Source organism: Plecotus auritus (assembly GCF_963455305.1).
Source record: "Plecotus auritus genome assembly, chromosome: 2".
Taxonomy (NCBI): domain Eukaryota; kingdom Metazoa; phylum Chordata; class Mammalia; order Chiroptera; family Vespertilionidae; genus Plecotus; species Plecotus auritus.
This window is the reverse complement of record NC_137771.1, coordinates 144,263,202-144,285,757: the sequence shown is the minus strand read 5'-3', so window position 1 is coordinate 144,285,757 and position 22,556 is coordinate 144,263,202. Positions and strand designations below refer to the sequence as shown.

The following is a 22,556-nucleotide window of genomic DNA, read 5'->3' as shown; positions in this document are numbered from 1 at the left end:
TCCTGACTGTGTGGCAACACTTTACTCAACAGTTTTAGCACAAGAGCAACTGTAGACTCTACGTAGACAAATGGGTATGGCCGTGTCCCAATAAAACAGGTAATGTGGTGCGTTGGCCACGGTTTGCCAAACCCCGCTCTAGAAAAGCTCAGCCATGGATTTCCAGCAGCCTTACCAATGGGACATCAGAGAGCAAACCTGCTGTGGAGAAGGCCGCATCAGTAAAAGTACCTACACAATTAAGCAGTCAGGTCAAGAAAGGCTAAACCTTTCTCTTTTCCAAGAAATCTTACCAGAAAGAGTAAAAATGTTTTATAAACATTAGTATAGCACTTTGAAAAGGAGCTGTTTTCAGACTTCTAATTTGATTATAAGTATAAAAATGTCTATATTTGATGGAACAAGATGTAGAAACCTAAGTATAATGGTTAAGGACATAAAGGTAACATCAGTTACAAAGGCAGCAGCTATACTGAGAGGAGAGGTGGTGTTGTAAGAGAGTTAAATCTTTAGCTGTGTTAATACGAATGTCTGATGTTGAAGCAGATATGGAAGTGACCATTAGAATTCGAAAACAAAATCATTCGGAAAGGATTGTCACAAAGGAATAGGACTTAGCGTTCGATGAGGAGTCAGGGGGAAGAGTGGTATGCTTGTGCTTTCCTTTACAGGCCCCTCTTTTTTTATAGACGAATTTTAGATATGCGCACGTCACTTTGATTTTAAAAAGTAAAAAATTTTAAAGATGGAAGAAATAAAGAAGTCTTTGTAACTGATAAAAATCTGGCATTTTCGTTTTGGCCACTGCTTTTGTGTAACGTGCTGAGACTAGAGTAAAAGGCGCCACTGTTCTCCAGTACCATGGGCGTTTGTTCCATAAATAACAAGTGAACCTTAACAGGCCAATACATCAAATGCAAGACAACAGTACATTTATCGTTTTTTCAAATTTACTTTTAAAAAAATGAAATTTAACTCTTTTTCCCCTTACCTCTTCATTTTTCTATGCTGAGCCAGGTATTGGGTTGTGCAGTAACTGGACCCACGTCCCAACCAGGAGCTGAGCAAACCTACATTTCATTTATGACTTTCTCAAGCAAAGCATTCCTGCTGACGCTTGAGAAGAGATTACTTTTCACTTTTACTATCCCGGTCATGCACATTTAGAAAAGGAGCATTGCATTTTGTGGATGTGCTTCTCATGGGGCATGGCTCTACTCTGCAACTAGTCTCTTCATAATGTCTCAGTTATTTCTTGTCTTCATAAGAAGTATACATAATGGGGTAAAATATATTATGTAACATATCAAGAACATAGTGATTTCCATCCTTTTATGGAAGTCATTGCCATAACATCTAAATATACTTAGGACTGAACACTCTCTAAATTTGAGGATTCAGATTATATTCACGAGCAAAAAACAAATAGTAACAACTAATAGCCAGACTTTCATTCTTGGCTTGAAAACTACTGAATTTTTCCACATAGATCTCAACGTGTCAATCTTCTCCTAAATATTCCTGAGTTCTTTATCTTAGTCATTTTGGTCAGAAACTGAGACTTGTTCCGTGTGCCTTGCTCTCATGAATCCCTGCATCTCACTGGTTCCTCTGCTGCCAGCCATTGCTTATTGTGCTCCTTCCTCCACAAGACATCAGTGACCATTTTAATTGCAAATCTGACTCTATAATTCTCCTAACATTCATTGAAGTTACTCTTCAATCTCTTCAGGATGGAGTCATCTCATCTCCTGGTTGGCCTTCCTTAATCCCTCAATTTAACTTGTATGCCCATACTCTCTTAGAGGCAGATGCATCCTTATCATGCCTCCATCAGAACAATTAACCCCGAGAATGTATAAGGTGAAACACTATTTCACTTCCCCTCACCCCGATTTTATACTAAGATATAAGCCTTTTAAAGACAAAAGTCATTTAGTGAGTGAATAAGTACTCTCATTATTTTTGTAAACTATAAATTCTGTATTGTTTCACATGTCAAGTATTGTTTAAAGGGCCGAGTGTACCACAGTGAATAAGAGAAACAACGAAGTCAGGCAATAAGAAAAACAAACAGAACAAATTTATCTCAGTTGGTTATAATGCAGAGAAAAAGCAGGGTAAGGAGAGAAAGGAGTGTGAGAGGAAGGTTGCTACTTTCCTAAACTGTGTTTTTGATAAAGTAACATTGTCCTAGAGGTTGGAGGAAGTGAGGGAGTGAGAAAGGAGCCATGGAGCTACCGAAGTTGAGCCATGATGTCACTGAGAGCTTTACAGTCAGGTGGCACATCAGGTACAAAGGTCTTGAGATAGAAGTGCATGAAGCATGTTTGAAGAAGAGCAAGGAAGCCAATGTTTCCAAAGAGCAGTGAGCAAGAGAGGTTGTGGCAGATGAAGTTGAAGAGGTAGCTAGATAGTTAAAACAGGCTTTTACTCTGAATGAGTCATGAAGTGATTGGAGGGTTCGAGCACAGAGTGACACAATCTGGCTTACATTTCAGGAAATTTGCTGGTGCTTTGTGTGGAGAACATATCAGAGGCACAAAGGTGGGAGAAAGGAGGCCAAGAAAGATGTTGATGGGTTGGGCCAGAAGTGGTAAAAAATGGTTAGATACTGGGATGTATTTTGAAAGCAAAGCTGACAGAGTTTGTTGCTGGATTGGTGTGGCATATACGGACATGTGAACCATGCTTCACATGAGGGAAATTTAAAATCTCACCCTAAAGAATGACCTCATGACAATAGTCAATATCCAAATTAAAGTTGGTCCTGCTAAGGCACTTCTTGGATTTTTTGTGGATCAATGCACTTAGAGTTAGGTAGTGACAACCTACTCTACCCCTACAAATACTGAAGCAGGTCGGCAGCTAGGACGCAGCCTTCACATCACAAAGCTGGGGAGTGACTACTGAAAGAGACTGACAGATGGCCGGAATGAAAGCAAGGAACACAGACAGATTCGCCTAAAACAGGTGGAGATTGTGGTAATGGAAGATTATTTAAGAAATAGCAATTGCACAGGGCCAGAAGAAGACATTTTTATGTAGAAGGAGTAAATTCACGCATATAAAAGGTTATTTATAATAAAGTAGTGGTTAATAAGAGCATGGCTCTGAACTAAGACTATTCTGGGGTTGAATTTGGCTTTATTATCCAGCATTTGAATAATAATAGTAATAATAATAATCACTTAGATAAAATACTTTAATATATGTCTTAGTTTCCTTATCTATAAAATGGACATATGTGATACCTTTTTAAAATTTATTTTTTAAAATTTATTTATTTATAGGAAGGGAGAGAGAGAAATCAATTTGTTGTACTACTTATTCATTCATTCATTCATTGATTCTTGTATGTGCCCTGATCAGAAATGGAACCTGCAACCCAGGCATAGGGGATGACTCTCTAATCAACTGGGCAACCTGACCAGGGCTGGATATATGTAATTCTTGTGATTTTTAGTATTATGAGGACTGAAAGAGACAATACATCTAAAGCATGTGTCAAGCATGTAAACATTTAATAACTCTTACCTACTTTTAATATAAAAAAGAGACTACCTTTTCTGATAGGATGAAGCAAAAGAAAAGGTTCTGGCAGGAACAGAACACCAAAAGTTTCCATTAAACAAGGAATGGCATTAGACCACATGGAAAGCACATTGCTTCAAGCTCTAAACAATCCTTATGTAACACACCTTCCCATCCTGTGAGTTTATTTAGTCCAGTATGAAAACAGTAAATGAGAAGGTATAAAAGATCATAAGTACTGCTTTGCATGCTGTTTTCATCTTTCAAAAAAAAAAATCAACAAAAACTGTTATTTGGACTTAATTCTGAATTTAAAAAAACTATGAAGTGTAAGGGGGTAGGAACTTGGGAAAAAAATGATCATTTTCATTTAATGATACCTAACAGCCTAGGAAAAAAGCCCTGGCCATAATTTATATTAAACTGTAGGATGACAGTTTTAAAAATGTCCATTGATTGGGTACAATTTCATGATCAGAGATTCTACAGAGTGAGGGATAGGTGTCAATTGAATAAAAATGAACAAACAAGACAGACAAACAAAACTCAAAGACAGACAACAGTATAGTGGCTACCACTGGGAAAGGGGGGTAGAGGGAGGTCGCAAAGGGCAAAGGAGGTCAAATATACCGGTGACAGAAAAAGATTTGACTTTAGTTGATAAAAACAGAATGCAATATACAGATGATGTATTATGGAATCGTACACTTGAAACTTATATAATTTTATTAACCAATGCCACCCCAATAAATTTAATTTAAAAAGTGCTATCATAAAAATGCAGAATTCAAACAATGGAAAAATATTTATCCCAATAAAGGGAAAAATTAAAGAATGCATCAAATAAATGTGGTACAGAAAGCTCTGAGCTCAGTTACAATAAAGACACATAACTAGCTTGTAAGGCAAAACATTTCAGGGATGATATAGATGATAATTTTACTGGCTGATCTAATTGAGATGGAGAAGGACCTGGACAGTTTGAGAAAATTAACTTATAGAAACACGATGAAATTTAATAGAAATATTTATTAAATGGGAATATTAAAAAAAAGTTTGGATAGCTAGAGAATATATATGATTTATATAGATATATAAAAGTGGGAGATAAATAAAATATAGCCTTGTATTCAGCATCATAAAGTCAATTGGACAAGTATAGGAATAGGCCTGGCTTAATAGCAACTCATCTGAGAAAGACCACATGGGATAAACTGGTGTACGCTCTATGTTGACAGTGTGTGGCAGCCATTCAAAAAGCAAATGCAAACCCAGGCTGCATGAATTAAGGCACAGCAGGAAAGGTGCTAGCCCTGTGTTTTCTGCATTGATTAGAACATATTTGGAATATTGGGTTCAATTCTGAAAAGACTTAGAGGAAAACTCTAGTTCTCCAGACAAATGTTATCAGATTGATGAAGTATCCAGAAATCATGTCAGATGAAAATGGTTGAAAGGTTTAGACCAGTGGTTGGCAAACCGGGGCTCCCGAGCCAAATGCGGCTCTTTGGCCCCTTGAGTGTGGCTCTTCCACAAAATACCATGGCCTGGGCGAGTCTGTTTTGAAGAAGTGGCATTAGAAGAAGTTTAAGTTTAAAAAATTTAGCTCTCAAAAGAAATTTCAATTGTTGTACTGTTGATATTTGGCTCTGTTGACTAATGAGTTTGCCGACCACTGGTTTAGACAATTTGGACTCTCCTTTGTATAAGTCCAATTTTGCAGAACAAGTACCTAGTGTTACATGACAGTACATTTTTACTTGCAGAGATTCTTGATTTATTGGAACCATTCCGAAGGGAATGGGCTGCCAGCTGAGGTAGTAAACACTTTCACTGGTGGTGTTCTGATAAAGGTTGGATGGTAAGTTAGATCTACTTTATCTCATTTGCTTCTCACAACAATCATGAATGTGAAAAGCATTTTAATTATTTGCCTAGTAAAAGCAAAATGCATTCTTCTTTTCTTTAATTATTTTAAAGTTTACATGTCATTAAAAACTAAATATTCAACAAACTAAAAAGACATTAACCATTGCTAACAGCCAAGAAGCAGAGCTAGAGTTTTATTTGCATAAAGAAAAAGGAGAAGCCTAGGCATTGAAGAAAAATTAGATATAATGAACAGCCAGTGTCATGGGACTCTAAAATCTCTTTAAATTGTTCAAAATTCCTCTTCACAATCTTCACAACTCTTTTTATTTTACCACTTCTCCCTTCCCCTGTCTAACTAAACTGCCTTTTCCTCGACCTGGCATTCCTTAGATTTCACATGTCATCCCCATGATCTGATTTGATGGCCTAATCTGCAGTGATCTCTAGAGCTCTAGCTTCTTTAAATTTCAACAGCAATTTACATGTGTGCATTGTTCACTTATAATGCTTCTTCCTTCTGCCTGTCTTCCTCTCTACTTCCTACTTCTTTTTTTTTACCTTACATATTATGCTTTCCTTTGTTTCCTTCTTGAGCCTGAGCCCCTTTATTTGTAAACAGCACAGTACATAGCCCCAGGCAGGTTACCTAACAGTTGTTAAATAAGGAAAACCTGAATATCATTCATTAGGAGTGCAAAGCAAAAATGAACTTAGAGACAAAATAGTCAATAAATTCATCTTCTGTTATCCATAGTAGGCTTGAAAAATAATGATTCAATTTGTTTTTTTACAAAACAGAGGTTGTAAAACATCACCACAAATTCCTCCCGTCTCTGTATACATGCTCCTTGGCTTTGCAGCTTCTTTCATCAAGAGGTAGATGCTATTTCTCCACCTTGTTAAATCTGAATTGGCCTTGTGACTTGCTTTAACAAGATAAAAAATCAGAATTACATTGTATGTGTTCAGAGCCAAGGCTTAAAGAGGCTATACAACTCTCCCTCCCATCTGCTTAGAACACTGCCTTAAGACTCCCATGTCTCGCCTGTTGGTGGAGAAGAGAAAAGATGGAGCAGAGATGAGTCATCCCTGATCATCCTCAACCCCCTGACATCCCTGCACCAACCACCTCACAGCAACACTGTCCAGTTGAGCCACCATTCACAGGAGTGGCCTCAGGTGAGACCGGAAGACAAAACCCTCAACTCCAGCTGAGCCAACTCAAATTGTTGACCCGAAGAATTATGAGTAAACAAAATGATTATTATTTGAAGCCATTTAGTTTGGGATGGTTATACAGCAATGAATAAGCTCAAATGGCTACATTTGTTAAATAAATAGACAATTAGACTGAGAACACAAGTGCCACTTGGGAACAATCAACTAATTACCTCATGCTAGATGAACTATAGTATGACATAAGCAGATCATATAATCAGATTTATGGCCTTAATTCACATCTCTCTGTTCACCAGTGTAGAATGCACATGATCTCTTAGGCAGAATTAATGAGTGTGTGGCATTATTAAATAATCATAGAGCATAAACAACCTTTTACTTCTTTAATAAACTATATTCAGTTTTTATCTTATCCTCCAAATAGTATTTTAAATAAGACCCTACCATCTTTATTATATTCATACTAGAGGCCCGGTGCATGAAAATTCATGCACTGGAGTGGGGATCCCTCAGCCTGGCCTGCCCCCTCTCACAGTGTGAGAGCCCTCAGGGGTGGGAGACGACCTGGCTATCAGGGGAAGGCAACGCCCCATCACACCTCTGCTGCTGCCATTGCTGGCAGCACAAGCCTTGGTCGGCCCTGGTTACCTAATCCTCGGGCCAGCCCTGGGCAGCTGGACAGCTGCCATCAAGGCTTGCCTGTGCCTTGGGCTGGCCCTGGGCAGCTGGGGGGCCAAAGGGACTGGGAGACTCCGGAGGCAGGCATGTGGCAAGGCCGGGCCTGCCTGGGGGCGGGCCCGGCCTTGCCACATGCCTGCTGCCCTGGTGGGGCTGAGGGGACTGGGTGCCACCATTTTGTGGCTGTGAGTGCCGCCATCTTTGAGGGCATGGCAGTCAATTAGCATATTCCCTCCTTATTGGCTGTGGGTACTGCTATCTTTGAGGGCGGGGCAGTCAATTAGCATATTACCACCTTATTGGCTGTGGGTGCTGCCATCTTTGAGGGCAGGGCAGTCAATTAGCATAATCCCTCCTTATTGGCTGTGGGTGCTTCCATCTTTGTGATGGCATTAGGGTCAATTAGCATATTTCCTCTTTATTAGATAGGATTTAACTTAAAATTCCAAATGAACTTCAAGTTTAGAAAATTACTATATGTAGTAGGCAAACTTCTAAGAAGGCCTGCAATGATCCCTGCACCCTTATATTCATGCCATTGTGTGACCTCCTCCCCTTCAGTGTGGTCTGGCTTTAAAATCACTCTTATAGCCAATAGAATATGGCAAAGGTGATGTGACATCACTACCATGATTAGTTTACAACAGATTATATTTCAATCTTGCTGGCTTTAATGAAATAAGCTACCATATTATAGAGGTCCACATGATAAGAATCTGAGTGTTCTCCACCAAACTGGCAGTGAGGAATTAAGGCCTTCAGTACAACAATGCTCAAGGATTATATCATGACAGCAGCTATATAAATGAGTTTGGAAGTAGATCCTTGCCCAGTTGAGCCTTCAGATGGGATCACAGCCCTAGCTGACACCTTGATTGCAACCTTGTGAGCAACTCTGCAGGAGCTGAAGCATGTCTGAATTTCTGAGCCACAGAAACTGAGATAGTAAATGTTTTTGTTTAAAAATTTTAGGGTAATTTGTTATGTAGCAAGAGATAACTAATATACTATGGTAAAGTAAGGAGTAGAAATTGTTGCTGTTGGTATATGGGTCTTTTTCTGCCCTCTTATGGCTGTTAAGAGAAGGTATCATTATTTTTTTTCTTTCCAAATAAGCTGTATTATCTTCCCCTATCTCCTTGTAGTACTTTTTAAAAAATAAGTGTCAAATTTTCTTCATTCCACCAAATATTTTGGCAATATATAAATTAGAAGAAAAGGCCAAAGGAAAAATTTTTGAAAGACTAATGATTTCTATAAGTTATTAGGAGAACTCTTCAAGATTACCTTGCCTATTAAACAAACTCAATTCTATATAATAAAAGGCTAATATGCAAATTGTCCCCTTGACTGGGGGTTCGACCTGGGGGCAGGTCCCGGCCAGCCAACCGCCTGCAGCCCCTCCCCCTGGCTGGCCCCACCCCAGATCGGCTCCCCCATCCCGATTGGGGTGAGCTGGCCGGACCCCACCCATGCATGAATTTGTGCACCGGGCCTCTAGTACAAAAGAAATTCTCAATGTAATCTTTTTTGTAAGGTTCTATATTTCACTATGTAAATGCAAGGTATATAATAAATTCTATAATTTGAGTTTATTAAGCAAATTATTAATAGAAAGCATTAAAACTACTATAATTCACACCTGTCCATTATAAATTTGTTCTTCTAGCTTATTTTTATTTTGTATATATTATGCATTTGATTTCATATTAATTTAACTTTGTTGTACTTTAATTTACATTCCACATTAGGTTTTTTGTTGATAACCATATCTTTATTTATTTACATGTTTATTTATTAAATAAGTATTACTGACAACATTGAAACTTCATTTTTAATTAGTAATTTTAAACTAACTGAAAAACATAAATATCATTCCCAAGTTACTCATTAATATGTGTCATCACCAATTCTTACATTAATCTTGCAAGACAGCTATTATCATTATGAATTTATTATAAAGTGAGCAAACCAAATTTCTAAAAGATTACTAAATTTATGAAGGTCAGAGAGTGAATTAGTACCATAATTGTGATACAAGTGGGGTCTGTCTGGTTTCAGTCTGTCTTTTTAATTCATATCATAATGTCCATGGAAAATGGATAAAGCCCATCTTTCATTACATCATTTAATTTAGAAACCTATGAAATTCTTGGGTAAAAGGGACAAAGATCTTGCCAGAATCTGTTGTTGATCCTATTTTCAGTCTATTAATTGGACAAAGGAGTTACCAAGAATAGAAAAGAAAATTAATCTGGACTCTACCATAAATCCTTTAAATTGCTGGACAAGGACAAAATTAGCATCCCATCTAAATATAGAGGAAATGGCCCATAGACACATTTTTCTTCTTATAAAAAAATAAATTGTGAAACTACATCTGGAATCCTGTCTACATTTCTTATTGTCATGATGTAAGAAAATATCATATAGCTATAGAAGAGGAACAAAAGTAATAAAGAGAATAAAAGAGTTTTTAAAAAAACCTTAAAAATAATAGATTCTAGAGAAGAGATAAGAGGCTGGCTAGGGAATGACAGCGGAATTAGGAGAGGTACATAAAGTAAGCATTTTGCCTTATATACCATCAAGGGCAATGATGACCTCAAACAAGATGGCAATAACAGAACCAAATTTTAGGCTGAATAAATCACTGGTTTGACACTCACTTTTATATCCTCCTTGTTGTCCTTTTGATTTTCTTTTACCTGCAGATGACTATTGAAAAACGAATAGTTAAAACTTCCTAGGCTATTCCAGAAAAAGAAAAAAATATGGTGACACTAAGCCATGAGAAGGTAAGGCTGATAGTAGAGGCAATAATGAGTTTTGTATAGATAAAGGAATAGAATGAATGAGGGGGAGATTTTGTGCATTTCCATTGAGACTAGAGAAAGAGGGAAGGTCAAAAATAAGAAGAATGCCCTATGGGCTTAGAGACACAAAAATGATTTTTTCAATGGAATAATGTTTCAAAATTATACTCTGCTAGGCAAGTTTTTCTTATAATGGTTTAGGTTCAGTACTGCCCTGAAAAAGGGATAGCCTTTCAATGATCTTTTCTAGACTGTGATTAAAATTCAATTTACCAGTTTTCTCATTATCTCAAGATATGTATAAAATAATAATTCTACCCTAATCTGACTTGGCTCTTTTAGCCTGGGAATTTCTGTTTTATAGTCCTCTGGCCACAGTATTTCCTTTTATGATGCAAAAAGTCAAAGGTGATAGATGATCTGGATAGTCTCCTATGCAACAGAGCTGCTCACTTCATTTAAATGGAAATGCGCATTTTCATGGAATTCAGGCCTGTATTGATGAACAAAGATAAGCTGTCACTATTAAATAGAATAGTGATATACAAAAAAGCTAAAGTGTCCTAGAAAACTCATTAAAAAAACAACAGTAAACTTTATCGTGAAAGACAAGAAATTTTAAGAATACATATGTGTATAGCCTAGACATAGGACAAATTAAATTTTCCAAGGATTTATTGCATATCTGGATGGTTATAAAATTGAAAACCTTGGGACAGAGATTGTATGTGAAAGACAGATTGAATATATATGTCTTTGATGAGCATAATGACTCAATATGAAAAAACTCTGTAGCATAAGTACCTTTTATAAATAGACATTAGCCAACTAAACGTTTTTCAGTGGACATGTTAAGAAGTATCATGGGTTAGGTGTGATATAATTTTCCATGCTGTTTCCTTTCTTAAAATTTTAATGTGGTTACTTTTGGGTTCATTTTTTAATAACTCGTTTAAGGAATCCTAATATATATAAAGAGCTAGGTGGCGTCACCATCAAACTGGTGACCAGTCACCGTGAAGTGCATGGAGCACCTCTTGGTCGCCCCTCTCCTCCAGGCCCCGAGCCGCTCACGGTGAGGGGGTGCTGGTGATGGGGCGGGACTGGGGACTGTTGAGCGATGGTGGCGGGCTACTTTGCGGGGTGGCGGTGAGCTTAGTGGAGCAGTCACCCAGGCGGCAGCAAGTTTCTCGAAGCAGTCACGGGGCGGGGGAGTTTCGCGGAGCAGTTGCGGGGTCAGGGAGCCTCGCAGAGCAGTTGAGGGGCCTCGAGCATCGTGGAGTGTCCTGGGGTGGGGGGGAGCTTCATGAAGGGCGGCAGAGGCCACGGGACGGAGGCCAGGCTAGGCCTAGAGACCCTACCAGGGGTGGGCAAACTTTTTGACTCGAGGGCCACAATGGGTTCTTAAACTGGACCGGAGGGCCGGAACAAAAGCATGGATGGAGTGTTTGTGTGAACTAATACAAATTCAAAGTAAAGGAGCGGAGGGGAGAGCAAGAGAACCCTCCGCTCTTTCGGCTTCGCGGGCCGGAGAGAACAGCCAAATGGGCCGGATCCAGCCCGCGGCTGTAGTTTGCCCACGGCTGCCCTAACCGCACACAATTTCATGTGCGCTGGGCCTCCAGTATTTAATAATCACACACTGTGTCTCCCAACTGGAAACCTGGGAAATATGCTTACTGATTTCTTTGTTAAAAATCATGCAGGTCTTGCAGACCTTTCCTCAGCAATGAATTGTGAATCCCCTGCCACTCTCAATGCCTTTATCAGAATGGAATGTGTTTTACTTGACAATTATTAAGACCTGAAATCTTGCTTGTTTCTCCCGGCTCCTTGACTCTATCCCACTTCTGTCCACCTATTCTTCTATGTCCTTCAGTTTACACTTTAAAGGGGAATACCTAATATACACAGATGATGATGAAATAGAGTCTGAAAAGACACAATCAAATAGGTGGGGGGGGGGGGTGGGGGGGCGGGGATCTGAGACAACCTAAGTAAAGTATTTGCAGTAAAAATCTGGGCAAATAACCAGTTGTGCAATTATGTCATAGATGTTACGTAACTATATTAATTCTTCTTTAATTTGTCTAAACAATGTTTTTCCACACTGCTGCTGTAGGAAAAGTCCACGCATTCATGAGCTTGTTTTCACATGCAATTAGAGTTTTAGGAACATGACCTAATAATGAATGAAAAAAATTTTTTTAACCTTCACCCGAGGATATGATATGCTTTTATTGACTTCTCTTTTTAATTTTCTTTTGAGAGAGAGAGAGAGAGAGAGAGGTGAGAGAAACATTCACTGGTTGCCTCCCATATGCACCCCTACAAGAGATTGAATCTGCAACCTGAGTATGTGCCCTGACAGGGGATTGAACCTGCAACCTTTTAATGCTCCAACCAACTGAGCCACCTGGCCAGAATGACCTAATGAATTTAATTAACAAAGCAGTCCTGGTCAGGAGCACAAAGAGGAAGCTTATAACAACTTTGTCTTATAAAGAATTTTTGTTTTTATGATTTTCTTGAAGATGCACAGTAAAAGGACGCTTACCATATTATTTGAAAGTTGAAACAGTCACAGATAAATATGAAAAGGAGACACTGATGTATAGGATTGACTACATGGTTTAGATATTGTCACTATCAAATCAGAGGAATATGATATTAAAACAGTCCCATTAATAGCTATTGTTTACTTTGGCAGTGTCTGTTACACATTTTACAGGCAAAATTTATATTTTATCTGGAAAAAGCCTGAATCTGAAGAAAAAGTTAATTTCTTTGTTTACGCTTTAGCTATTTGATTTTATCTTTTAATATGATTTCAGACAGCGGTGTTTAATTTCTGCACAAAGGGCTGAGAGAGAAAATGCTCTGCTGTGTGTGTGTGAGTGTGGAATACTGCTGTGTTAAAGAACATGCCAGAGGAGGAAAGCCAAATCAAGGTGTGATGGAATTGTTCAACTTCATTTCTTCTCTCTTCCTCTGCTGTCTTAAGAAAACAAACCCTCAAACGAAATGAATGTAATGCAATCACTCTTTTCAGCTATGTCTTTAATGCCTATTGATGTTCTTTATGTTCAGTAGTAGTGGATAGAGATTCTGCTTGCATTCCAGGTTCTTAATCTTTCTGATATGACAGCCTCTTTTTGGCTGTGAGCATTAGGATTAAATGTATAGGACCCTTGTGTCAGCTTTTAGAGGGAGACCTGGCCATGTAGGAGATGAGATGATCCACTGAGCATAGGGAATCAAATGGTATAAGGGACTCTCTACCCAGGCACTGCCACTTGTTTAATGCTCTGTTGTTGCTACCTAAAAAATTTGTAATCACTCTTTAACAAGGGACTTTACGTTTTCATTTTGCACTGCCCCCCACTAATTATTTAGCTGGTCTTTCCCATGAAGAAAAGCTTTGAAAGGGACGAGGAATAATTAGCTCCTTTTTTTTTTTTTTTGGCTTTTGCATAGATATGATACCTGGCTGGAATGGTCATGCTCTGCTATGTTCTGCTCTGTCCAAAGGATTGTACATATACCCAGCATTTCTAGAGGAGACCAATATCTTCCTTCAGGATCCAGTTTCTCTTCCCTATTTAGGAATTTATTCCCTCTCCCTCTTTTAGCTGCATGCATGGCTGCCTGATCACAGAGTATATTTCCAAATTATCTTGCATTTAAGTGTGTCCCTGTTATTGTTTTTGAACGATTGAGAGTGAATTTTTAAATTTGTGGGTAATTGCCTTAAAGATACAGCCAAAGAGACAACTTTTTCCTTCTTCTCACAGGCTGGAAGAGAGATGGCTGGTGAGGAGGATGACACACTAGGGGAAGGCAGATCAAAGAGTAGAAGGAACTCCCTTCTACTCTTTCAAAATCTGAATGAGACTTCCTGGGCCGGCATGGATTACTCGCGTTGAGTCAGGGACTTCAAAGAGGAGTGAATTTTCTTTGTTACACTTGGCTCAGCCTCTGCCCTAAGTAATGTACAGAATAAATTCTTGAAAGCTGATTCAAAATGTATTTGCATTTATCCAGAATAGTTGAATAGTATAGTGTTCTGAGTGTTTGAATGTTCTTCATAGGGAAAATTACTAACTTACATGAAAATGATATAAAACTATAAAACAAACTTTATCCGCAATGATTCTCAGAACACTTCTGGATATTGCAGAGCTGCGATATCATCAATATTAATACTAATTATAGTATATGTCTATAGATGTTGAGGTTTTAGTAAATCAATAATAACCTGTGACAAACTCCTGAAATTACATTTTTAAAAATAAATTCCTGAATCACTCTAGTTTTATTATAATTTATCTCCATACTGAAAGAAGACAATAGGATGTTAAAAGTAACTTTGCTGAATTTTTTCATTGTTTGGAAACTGAATTAAGACATTTAAGATACTTAAAAAAAATAACATAACTTTGCTTTTCACTTCTTAACATTTTTTGATGACTAAGACTATAAGGTTTAAAATATTATATTGATAAACCAGTTAAACCATTAAGGAATCATATATCTTCAAAAGTATAGATTTTATGTTTACCTGCCCCAATGACTCTCTCAATGCGAATTCTTGAGGGATCAATCTCCTTTGCAAATTCATGGACTGCTAGGGATGGGTCTTCATAGGTATCTGGATCTATGTAAGTTTTAATTCCTGGAAAGCGTACTGCAACAAAATAAAAGGCTGATTTAGTGTAAGAGTTTTTTTTTAGTACTTACACATCTTGTGACTATTTAAAATAAGGAGCCACATACTGAAGTAGTCATTCTTGTTAACTACTTAAATGCAATTCTTTTTTCTCTTTCTGCGCCCCCCCCCCCCGCAATGCCCCCACTCCATTAAAGCTTTGAGTACTTGGAATAAAATTTTATTTGCTGTTAATGTAAAATGACCTGGTGGTTTAATAGAAAGTGAGCTGACTGGTTCCAGAAAAGACATTTTTATTATATTTCTGTAAAAAGTGTAATCTGCTTACTTGCCCACTGACAACCCATACATTTCACATCTGGTCTAGCTCAGGGCATGGGGGAAATGAGGCATGAACCTTCCCCCATTCACTTCTCACCCCCCAAAAAAGCAAGGAAGCCTGTTAATGTCCATCCTGGACCCCTTGTCCTCTAAGGCACTAGGTTTTCCTGAACTTATGACCCAGTCCTGTGGTCTCTCCGCTTCCAGAAACTCTTAGGCAGTAAAGAATAGACTCATGGCACAGTGTCAGAAGACAACAACCAATAGTAGTTCTTTCCTGTTCTGTAGTTGCTTCCATGGGCAGAATACACATGGTCCTGAAACGGACCCCCTGCCTAGTCTGAAGGGAAGGGTAGGAGAGAAAGGCACAAATCTGGTGGTTGGCTGTGTAACTGCTACTCTTCCTCTGGTGGGGGTGGGTGCTCACTGCCCATGGGCAGTAAGACAGGGATGGCTGGGACACATGAATGCGCAGTTGCATATCATTTGCAGCCTCAGTATCAGAAGTCACAGACTGCCTGTGGTAATTCCTCTCTTTTGCTCATGGGTTTGTGTTTTCTACGTTAGATTTCTAGCTTCTGGAGGACAGGAGATCATTTCTTATACATCTTTGTATATTCCCAAATATTTCAGGTATGGTTTTATAGGTAATATTATATATTTTGGCCTTGGCATAGACATAATATTGAATACAAATTAGTAGGGATTAAAAGATCAATAAAAATTTGTATTTAGTTTTGTGATTTCTTAGATTTTGAAAGCTACACACAAACTAAGTATTGTCTAGGTTGCTCTAGAAACATGCTCTTTCAAGAAAAATCTCAAAAGCAAGCAAACAAAAGATAATACAGTAAGTTTAGAAAAGGTCATGAAATGCCCATTATCAGCAATAATTTGCTTCATGAGTTCTTCTATGCTTGCTGCCTTCTTTTATTACTTTTTTGCCGGCTGTCTTCTGGTACTAGATATGTACCCATGAGAATAGTACTTCTCAAAATGGCACTAGTGAAGCATATTTCTAGATGTACTTAGACCTGACATTATTCTGAAATGCTATGCCTTTCTTGATTTCCTAAAGTTTAGATTGGAGGAAAGGAGAATGGATAATTTGTATCTCTTGTTTATATTCTATATGACATTTGTGTAATTTCAGTTTGCATTCCATAAACACAAATTCAGTGGCTACTGCTAGATGATCAGTAGTATCTACTGGTAACTGATAACATTATTTTAGGCACAGATAAAAAAGATATTACTTATGAACTCGTACGTGATTTTAACAATTCAACCATTTAATTATTTAAGGTGATACACATTTCTAAGGAATAAATTGATTAGTTAATATCACTTTTTTCCCCTTGTAAACATAATATATGTATTCTAGGAAAAAACCCAACTTAGTTCTAATTTTGACTGTCTGGTTACTCATTTAACTTATCCCAGTCTTTTGAAACATCAGTTTATCTTTCTTCTATCTCCTTGGCTGCCTCAGGTTATTTTCATTGCTTCTCACTGGGCCCATCTGGTTTAGTTCATACTAAACTGTTAGTTGGAAAACAGATAATAAATACCTCAGGAGCATCTCTTTCCTCTGCCTTTCAGTTCTAACTGCCCCACAGTGAATCTTAAGGTTGCTCAGCATAAGTTATCTGTCCAGGTGTTTGGATCCATGTTTCTGCATCTGTTTCCAGCTCATTCCATGCCTGGTATAGGCTGCTTCAGTTCCCCCTTCCCTGCCAGTGCAGTCAGCCTCACACTTACTGTACACGAGAACCACCTGGAGAGCTTGCTGAAAATGCAGGTATGTTGGCCCTACCCCGGTTCTTCTGAATCAGACCTCTGGCAAGTGAGAGTGGAATATTCTCATGCAGGCGGTCCTTAGACCACTCTTTGAGAAATCATGTGAGCCTTAGAAATAGCCCTACATCATCTCTCTAGTTTATAATTTCCTCTCTTGAATCCTTTCCCTCCTCTGGATGGTGATAGAGTTTTAAAAGTCCCTTACTCATTTGGCTCAATCTGAAGTAAAAGATGAGCTTAAATAGTTAAACAGCTCACCTCACATATCATCTCTACACTGTGGTTAATTGGAAAACATCCCTTTCTTGTTAATCCAGCCTCTCGCTACAGAGGAGCTGTCTTGACAAAGTAGTTGAGGGGGAGGTGAAGGTGGGTGTTGGGGAGGAGAGGTTGGCAATCAGGAAACTAAGTGTGGTGGTAATTACAGCGTGCTTGGGAAGAGATCCTTCACATGGATATAACCTTGCAGTCAGCTCAAGGATTTCATACATATTCTTAGAGTTAAGGAGCTGATTTTCTTTGTTAGTGTTAATGAACTGTAAATTGATTTGTTATATGTTTAAATGACAGTTTCTACAAAAAGGAATAAGGATTCCATAATATTTCTGTGGCGAATGCCCCACTAAATAAAACCAGCTCACATGCTGGAGACATGGTGAGTGGTAAATAGTAGGTATAATCAGTCATTTTGCATTTTTGACATATTCGGTCTGTCGTGCTTTTCAGCAAGCAGAAGTAGGAACAAAGCAATATCATTTAATGAGAAGCAGGTGCACATTCCACCAACAAGCCTGGAAGCCAGATGAAAGGTTGGGAGTAGACTTCTTGGCTTTCTTAACTCACTGATCCAAGTTCACAAGGAACTTTTGAATAAAAAACAATGGAAAAGAGTCACTTCACTACTTACGATGCCCATTCTGTAAGTGGTTTCTTCTCTTCTCTTCTGATTTCATTTTTGCCTTTATGTACCATTGGCACCTTTTAAAAAAGTAAATAGAATCTTATTTTTAGCATTATGCTAAATAAGAACCAAAGCTGATTAAAATACATATCACTCAGGGCAAAGTCCTTATCATAAAGACCACTTTTTGGAACATCTTTATAACGTGTGAAAATACTCCACAGAAGGTTGTTTGTATGCATCAAAATTAACCCCAGATAAGAATACAATACTCTCAAGTGGATTGATTGATCCAAATGACAGGAATCTTAGAAAATATTTTATAATCAGCAATAACGATCATGTCCTTCCATATATGACTCCTAAAGGAAATGAAAAAATGTTTTTGAGTCAGAATCTCGGAAATTTAGACAACTATCTTCCAGTTTCACTGCTACACAGTCTGATTTTTTTTTTTTTTTTTTTTTAATGTCAGAGTTTGGTAGAGGCATGTCTCTTCTCTCTCAGGGTAATCAAATTCTAAAGATCAGAAGCAGGTGCTTATCTCTCAGGACTTCTTCAACATGAATAAATTCATCAGCATCCATATGATCTGACAGTTCATCAAACTGCTAATTCCAAATGGTTAGCCAGAATACATCTGCAGCACACAATCCATTCTTTAAGTGTGAATTTTGCTTCAAATCCTTTGGCAAATTCAGTATTTATTCAGAAATGCCTTACAGTTCTCATAGAATAATTTCCAATGAATGCTTCCCTACCAAAGTGCTTAAGAGATATTTCAAAATGAATTATTTTTATCTTATACAGTTGAAATTGTTTTCCCAGCATGTAGAATGTTAAAGCAATTTCTGATGTCATATAAATTGGCAAGCATTAAAATGGAACACTAAAAATAATTTAGTACAAATTTTTCTTCATCATTAAGTTTTCTTGTTAAGTAGTATTCAAATTCTGCTTCAGGAAAAGATAACATTTGAGCCCACCTCTCAAATTTATTAGGCCAAACATATGTAACCTACAATGACTGTAATGTCTTCTTTTAAGTTTGTCATATTTACGTGTAAAGGAGATATTTTCTTTTCTTTATTTTTTTTTATTTTTGAAAGTCTATTACAGTTTATGATCAATATTATTTTGTATTAGTTTCAGTTAGTTGTACAGCATCGTGGTTAGCCCAGTGGTCGGCAAACCGCGGCTCGCGAGCCACATGCGGCTCTTTGGCCCCTTGAGTGTGGCTCTTCCACAAAATACCATGGCCTGGACTAGTCTATTTTGAAGAAGTGGTGTTAGAAGAAGTTTAAGTTTAAAAAATTTGGCTCTCAAAAGAAATTTCAATCGTTGTACTGTTGATATTTGGCTCTGTTGACTAATGAGTTTGCCAACCACTGGGTTAGCCAATCATATACTTTACAAAGCATTTCCCCTAATATTTCCAGTAACCAACAGGCACTATATATAATTATTACAATATTAACGGCTATATTTCCTATTCTGTACTTATATTCCCATGACCACTGTAATTTCCAATCTGTACTTCTCAATCCCTTTACCTTTGCACCCAGTCCCCCAAACCCCCTCACCTCTGGCAACCATCAGTCTGTTCTCTGTATCTATGATTCTGTTTCTGTTTTGTTCATTTGTTTATATTCTTTAGATTCCACATATACTAGTAAGTAAAATCATGTGGTATTTGTTTTTCTCTGACTGACTTATTTCACTTATCATAACCTCTAGGTTCATTCATGCTGCCTCAAATGGTAAGATTTCTATCTTTTAAAAAAATATTGATTTTTTTACAGAAAGAAGGGAAAAGGGATAGAGAGTTAGAAACATCGATGAGAGAGAAACATCGATTAGCTGCCTCCTGCACACCCCCTACTGGGGATGTGCCCACAACCAAGGTACATGCTCTTGACTGGAATTGAACTCAGGACCTTTCAGTCCCTAGGCCAATGCTCCCTCCATCCACTGAGCCAAACCAGTTAGGGCAATATCTATCTTTTTAATGGACATTGTCTGAATGTACCACAGCTTTTTATCTACTAATCTACTGGTGAGCACTTGGCTTGCTTCCATAGCTTGGCTATGGTAAATAATGTTGCAATGAACATAGGAGTGCATATATTCTTTCAAATTAGTGTTTTGGATTCCTTTGGATATATACCCAGAAGTGGAATTGCTGGCAGTTCCATTTTTAATTTTTGGAGGAATCTCCATACTGTTTTCCACAGTGGCTGTACCAATTTGCATTCCCATCAACAGTGCAAAAGGGTTCCCTTTTCTTCACATCCTCTCCAACACTTGTTTTTTGATTTATTGATGATAGTCATTCTGACAGGTGTGAGGTGACAAAAAATTTGCATTTTTCTGATGATTAGTGACTTTGAGCATCTTTTCATATATCTATTGGCCATCTGTATGCCCTCTCTGGAGAAGTGTCTATTTAGGTCCTTACCCATTTTAAATTTGATTGTTTCTTTTTTCGGTATTGAGTTGTATGAGTTCTTTATAAATTTTGGATATTAACTCTTCATCATATGTAGCATTGGTGAATATATTCTTCCATTTAGTGGGTTGTCTTTTCATTTTGTTGATGGTTTCCTTTGCTGTGCAAAAACTTTTTAGTTTGATTTGTTAATTTTTACTTTTGTTTCCCTAGCCTGGGGTGATATATCAGAAAAAATATTGCTATGAGAAATGTCTGAGATTTTACTGTCTATGTTTTCTTCCAGGATTTTTATGGTATGGAGTCTTACACTTAAATCTTTAATTCATTTTGAGTTTATTTTTGTGTGGTGTAAGAAGGTGGTCTTGTTTCATTTTTTTTGCATGTATCTGTCCTATTTTCCCAAACCCAGACTGTCTTTATCCTACTGTATGCTCTTGCCTCCTTTGTCAAATATTAATTGACCATGTACGCATGGCTTTATTTCTGGGCTCTCTATTTTGTTTCATTGATCTACATGTCTGCTTTCATGCCCAGGCAATATTTTCTGATATTTTAATGAAATGCTTTTCCATATGTATATATGCTATTTATATCATTGTATATGTGCTATTTATATAATTTTCTGAAATACTATACTCTATGGGAAAATAAGGCCTTAACTCCTACTCTGCAAGTACATAGAAATATAACTTAAAAATTACAGCCAAGTTTGCTATATATTGGATTACTATTAAAATGTCACTTAAATAAATTTTAATTATGAAGTTAGAGTCATTTTTTAAATTGGCAATAAATGACATTGCTGTATAAATAAAATCATATTTAAGACAGCATCCCAAACTACTTCAAAGAAATTTTCAAGTAAGAAAATAAGAATCTTTCTGAATCAAATTAACCATCATATCTAATTATCACAGTCTAGTTAACATAATTTGTGTATTTGGAGTTAATATCACCTTATAGTACTTTATTGAACTTTAATAACTGAATAATCTTTTTAGGTTCCAAACTGATTGTCTTTAAAGTGTGTGCAACTCCATGAAAGAATATTATCACGATATCAGTGCCCCCAAATTCATAATGCATGGGCAGCACTTATGTTATAAATGGCAATGAAAATATAATAGGGTTTATTCTTCTACTTAACATTTTTCTAATAAAGTTTACTAAACATGTAGCAACCAAAAAAATGTTGGCATTTTGATTTTTTAACCTAATCAAATTGTCACAGTGACTTTACATGCACCAAAATGCTTTTGTTCTTTTCTTCCTTTTTCCAGACTTGCCACATTAACCACTGGCATCCCCCCACACCTCTTCCTGGCATTGTTGTCTTCTAATCCCTCTTCTTGCAAGAAATTTCTAGATAGGATCAGAAAAAAATATAACTGCCCCCCCCCCTTTTTTAAAGCAAACTTAGATCTTCATCAGGATGTGTAGGGTTTTGTTTTTTCTTTAAATAACCAGTTGGCCTCATCTTTGTATTTGTAAGCTTAAATGTTTATAGCATTTAAACATTTTATTTTATACCTAATGGTTGGCTGATTTAGAGACAGCAAAATTTGTTTTCTGTCCAGTATAAAAGATGGTTGTATTGAAGCTGTGATGATGGCAAGAAGCTGTCAGACGTTAGCTCTACGTAAAAGGGGAGAGAGAAACAGGAGAGTAATGGACAAAAGTATCTGCTGGTAGTGTCATCGTATACCAAAACCGGTACTTTTTATTGGGTGAATTTATCATTATTTCCTGCATTTGTTCATATGTATATATTTTTTCTTATTAACATAGCTAGCATTCTTCTATCAGCTAATTGCCCCCACTCCCCACCACCTAAAGCAGGATATTCTGAGACACTGTTAATTATAACAGCAATACTATGTTTGTTTATACACATGAAAATTTTAAGTAAACATAGGGTAAATGTGCCCTTTTTACAGTTAATGTCATAAAGAAGTCACCAATTCAACTTAACCATATTAGAATATTCACGTGTTTCTTTGTTCCTTGATAAATTTTGTAAAAATAAATTTGTTGCAATTAAATTGGATGCACTCTTAACAGATAATGATTAAATTTTGTTAGGAACCCATAATTGATAAGTGCTTTCTAAATACTGTCAATTTATTGATCTGTAACTTTCATCTGCTGTCAAAAGTATAGATAACAATATTTCATATATGCATGTCATCTGTCATTTTAAATAAAGTTTAATAAATGATGTACATAGTAGAGTTTTAAAAATCAATAATACAAAGGTTGTTTCTAGTTCATTGAACTACTGCCCTTGAAGGTAGTTATTTGATATTCTGCTCATTATTAAATATTGGGATTTTC

The 22,556-nt window shown here is 37.2% G+C and overlaps 1 protein-coding gene across 3 annotated transcripts in view; it reads right to left on the bottom strand.

The window, feature by feature from the left end:
* EPHA6 (EPH receptor A6) overlaps positions 1–22,556 on the bottom strand; it is a 1,057,231-nt gene that overhangs the window by 306,621 nt on the left and 728,054 nt on the right. For all 3 annotated transcript variants that reach the window (XM_080654948.1, XM_080654950.1, XM_080654949.1), the window contains 2 exons: positions 17,777–17,847; positions 14,641–14,766 (listed from right to left, as the gene is read on the bottom strand). In XM_080654948.1, the coding sequence (XP_080511074.1) occupies positions 14,641–14,766; positions 17,777–17,847 (197 nt within the window). The remainder of the gene's footprint in view (positions 1–14,640; positions 14,767–17,776; positions 17,848–22,556) is intronic.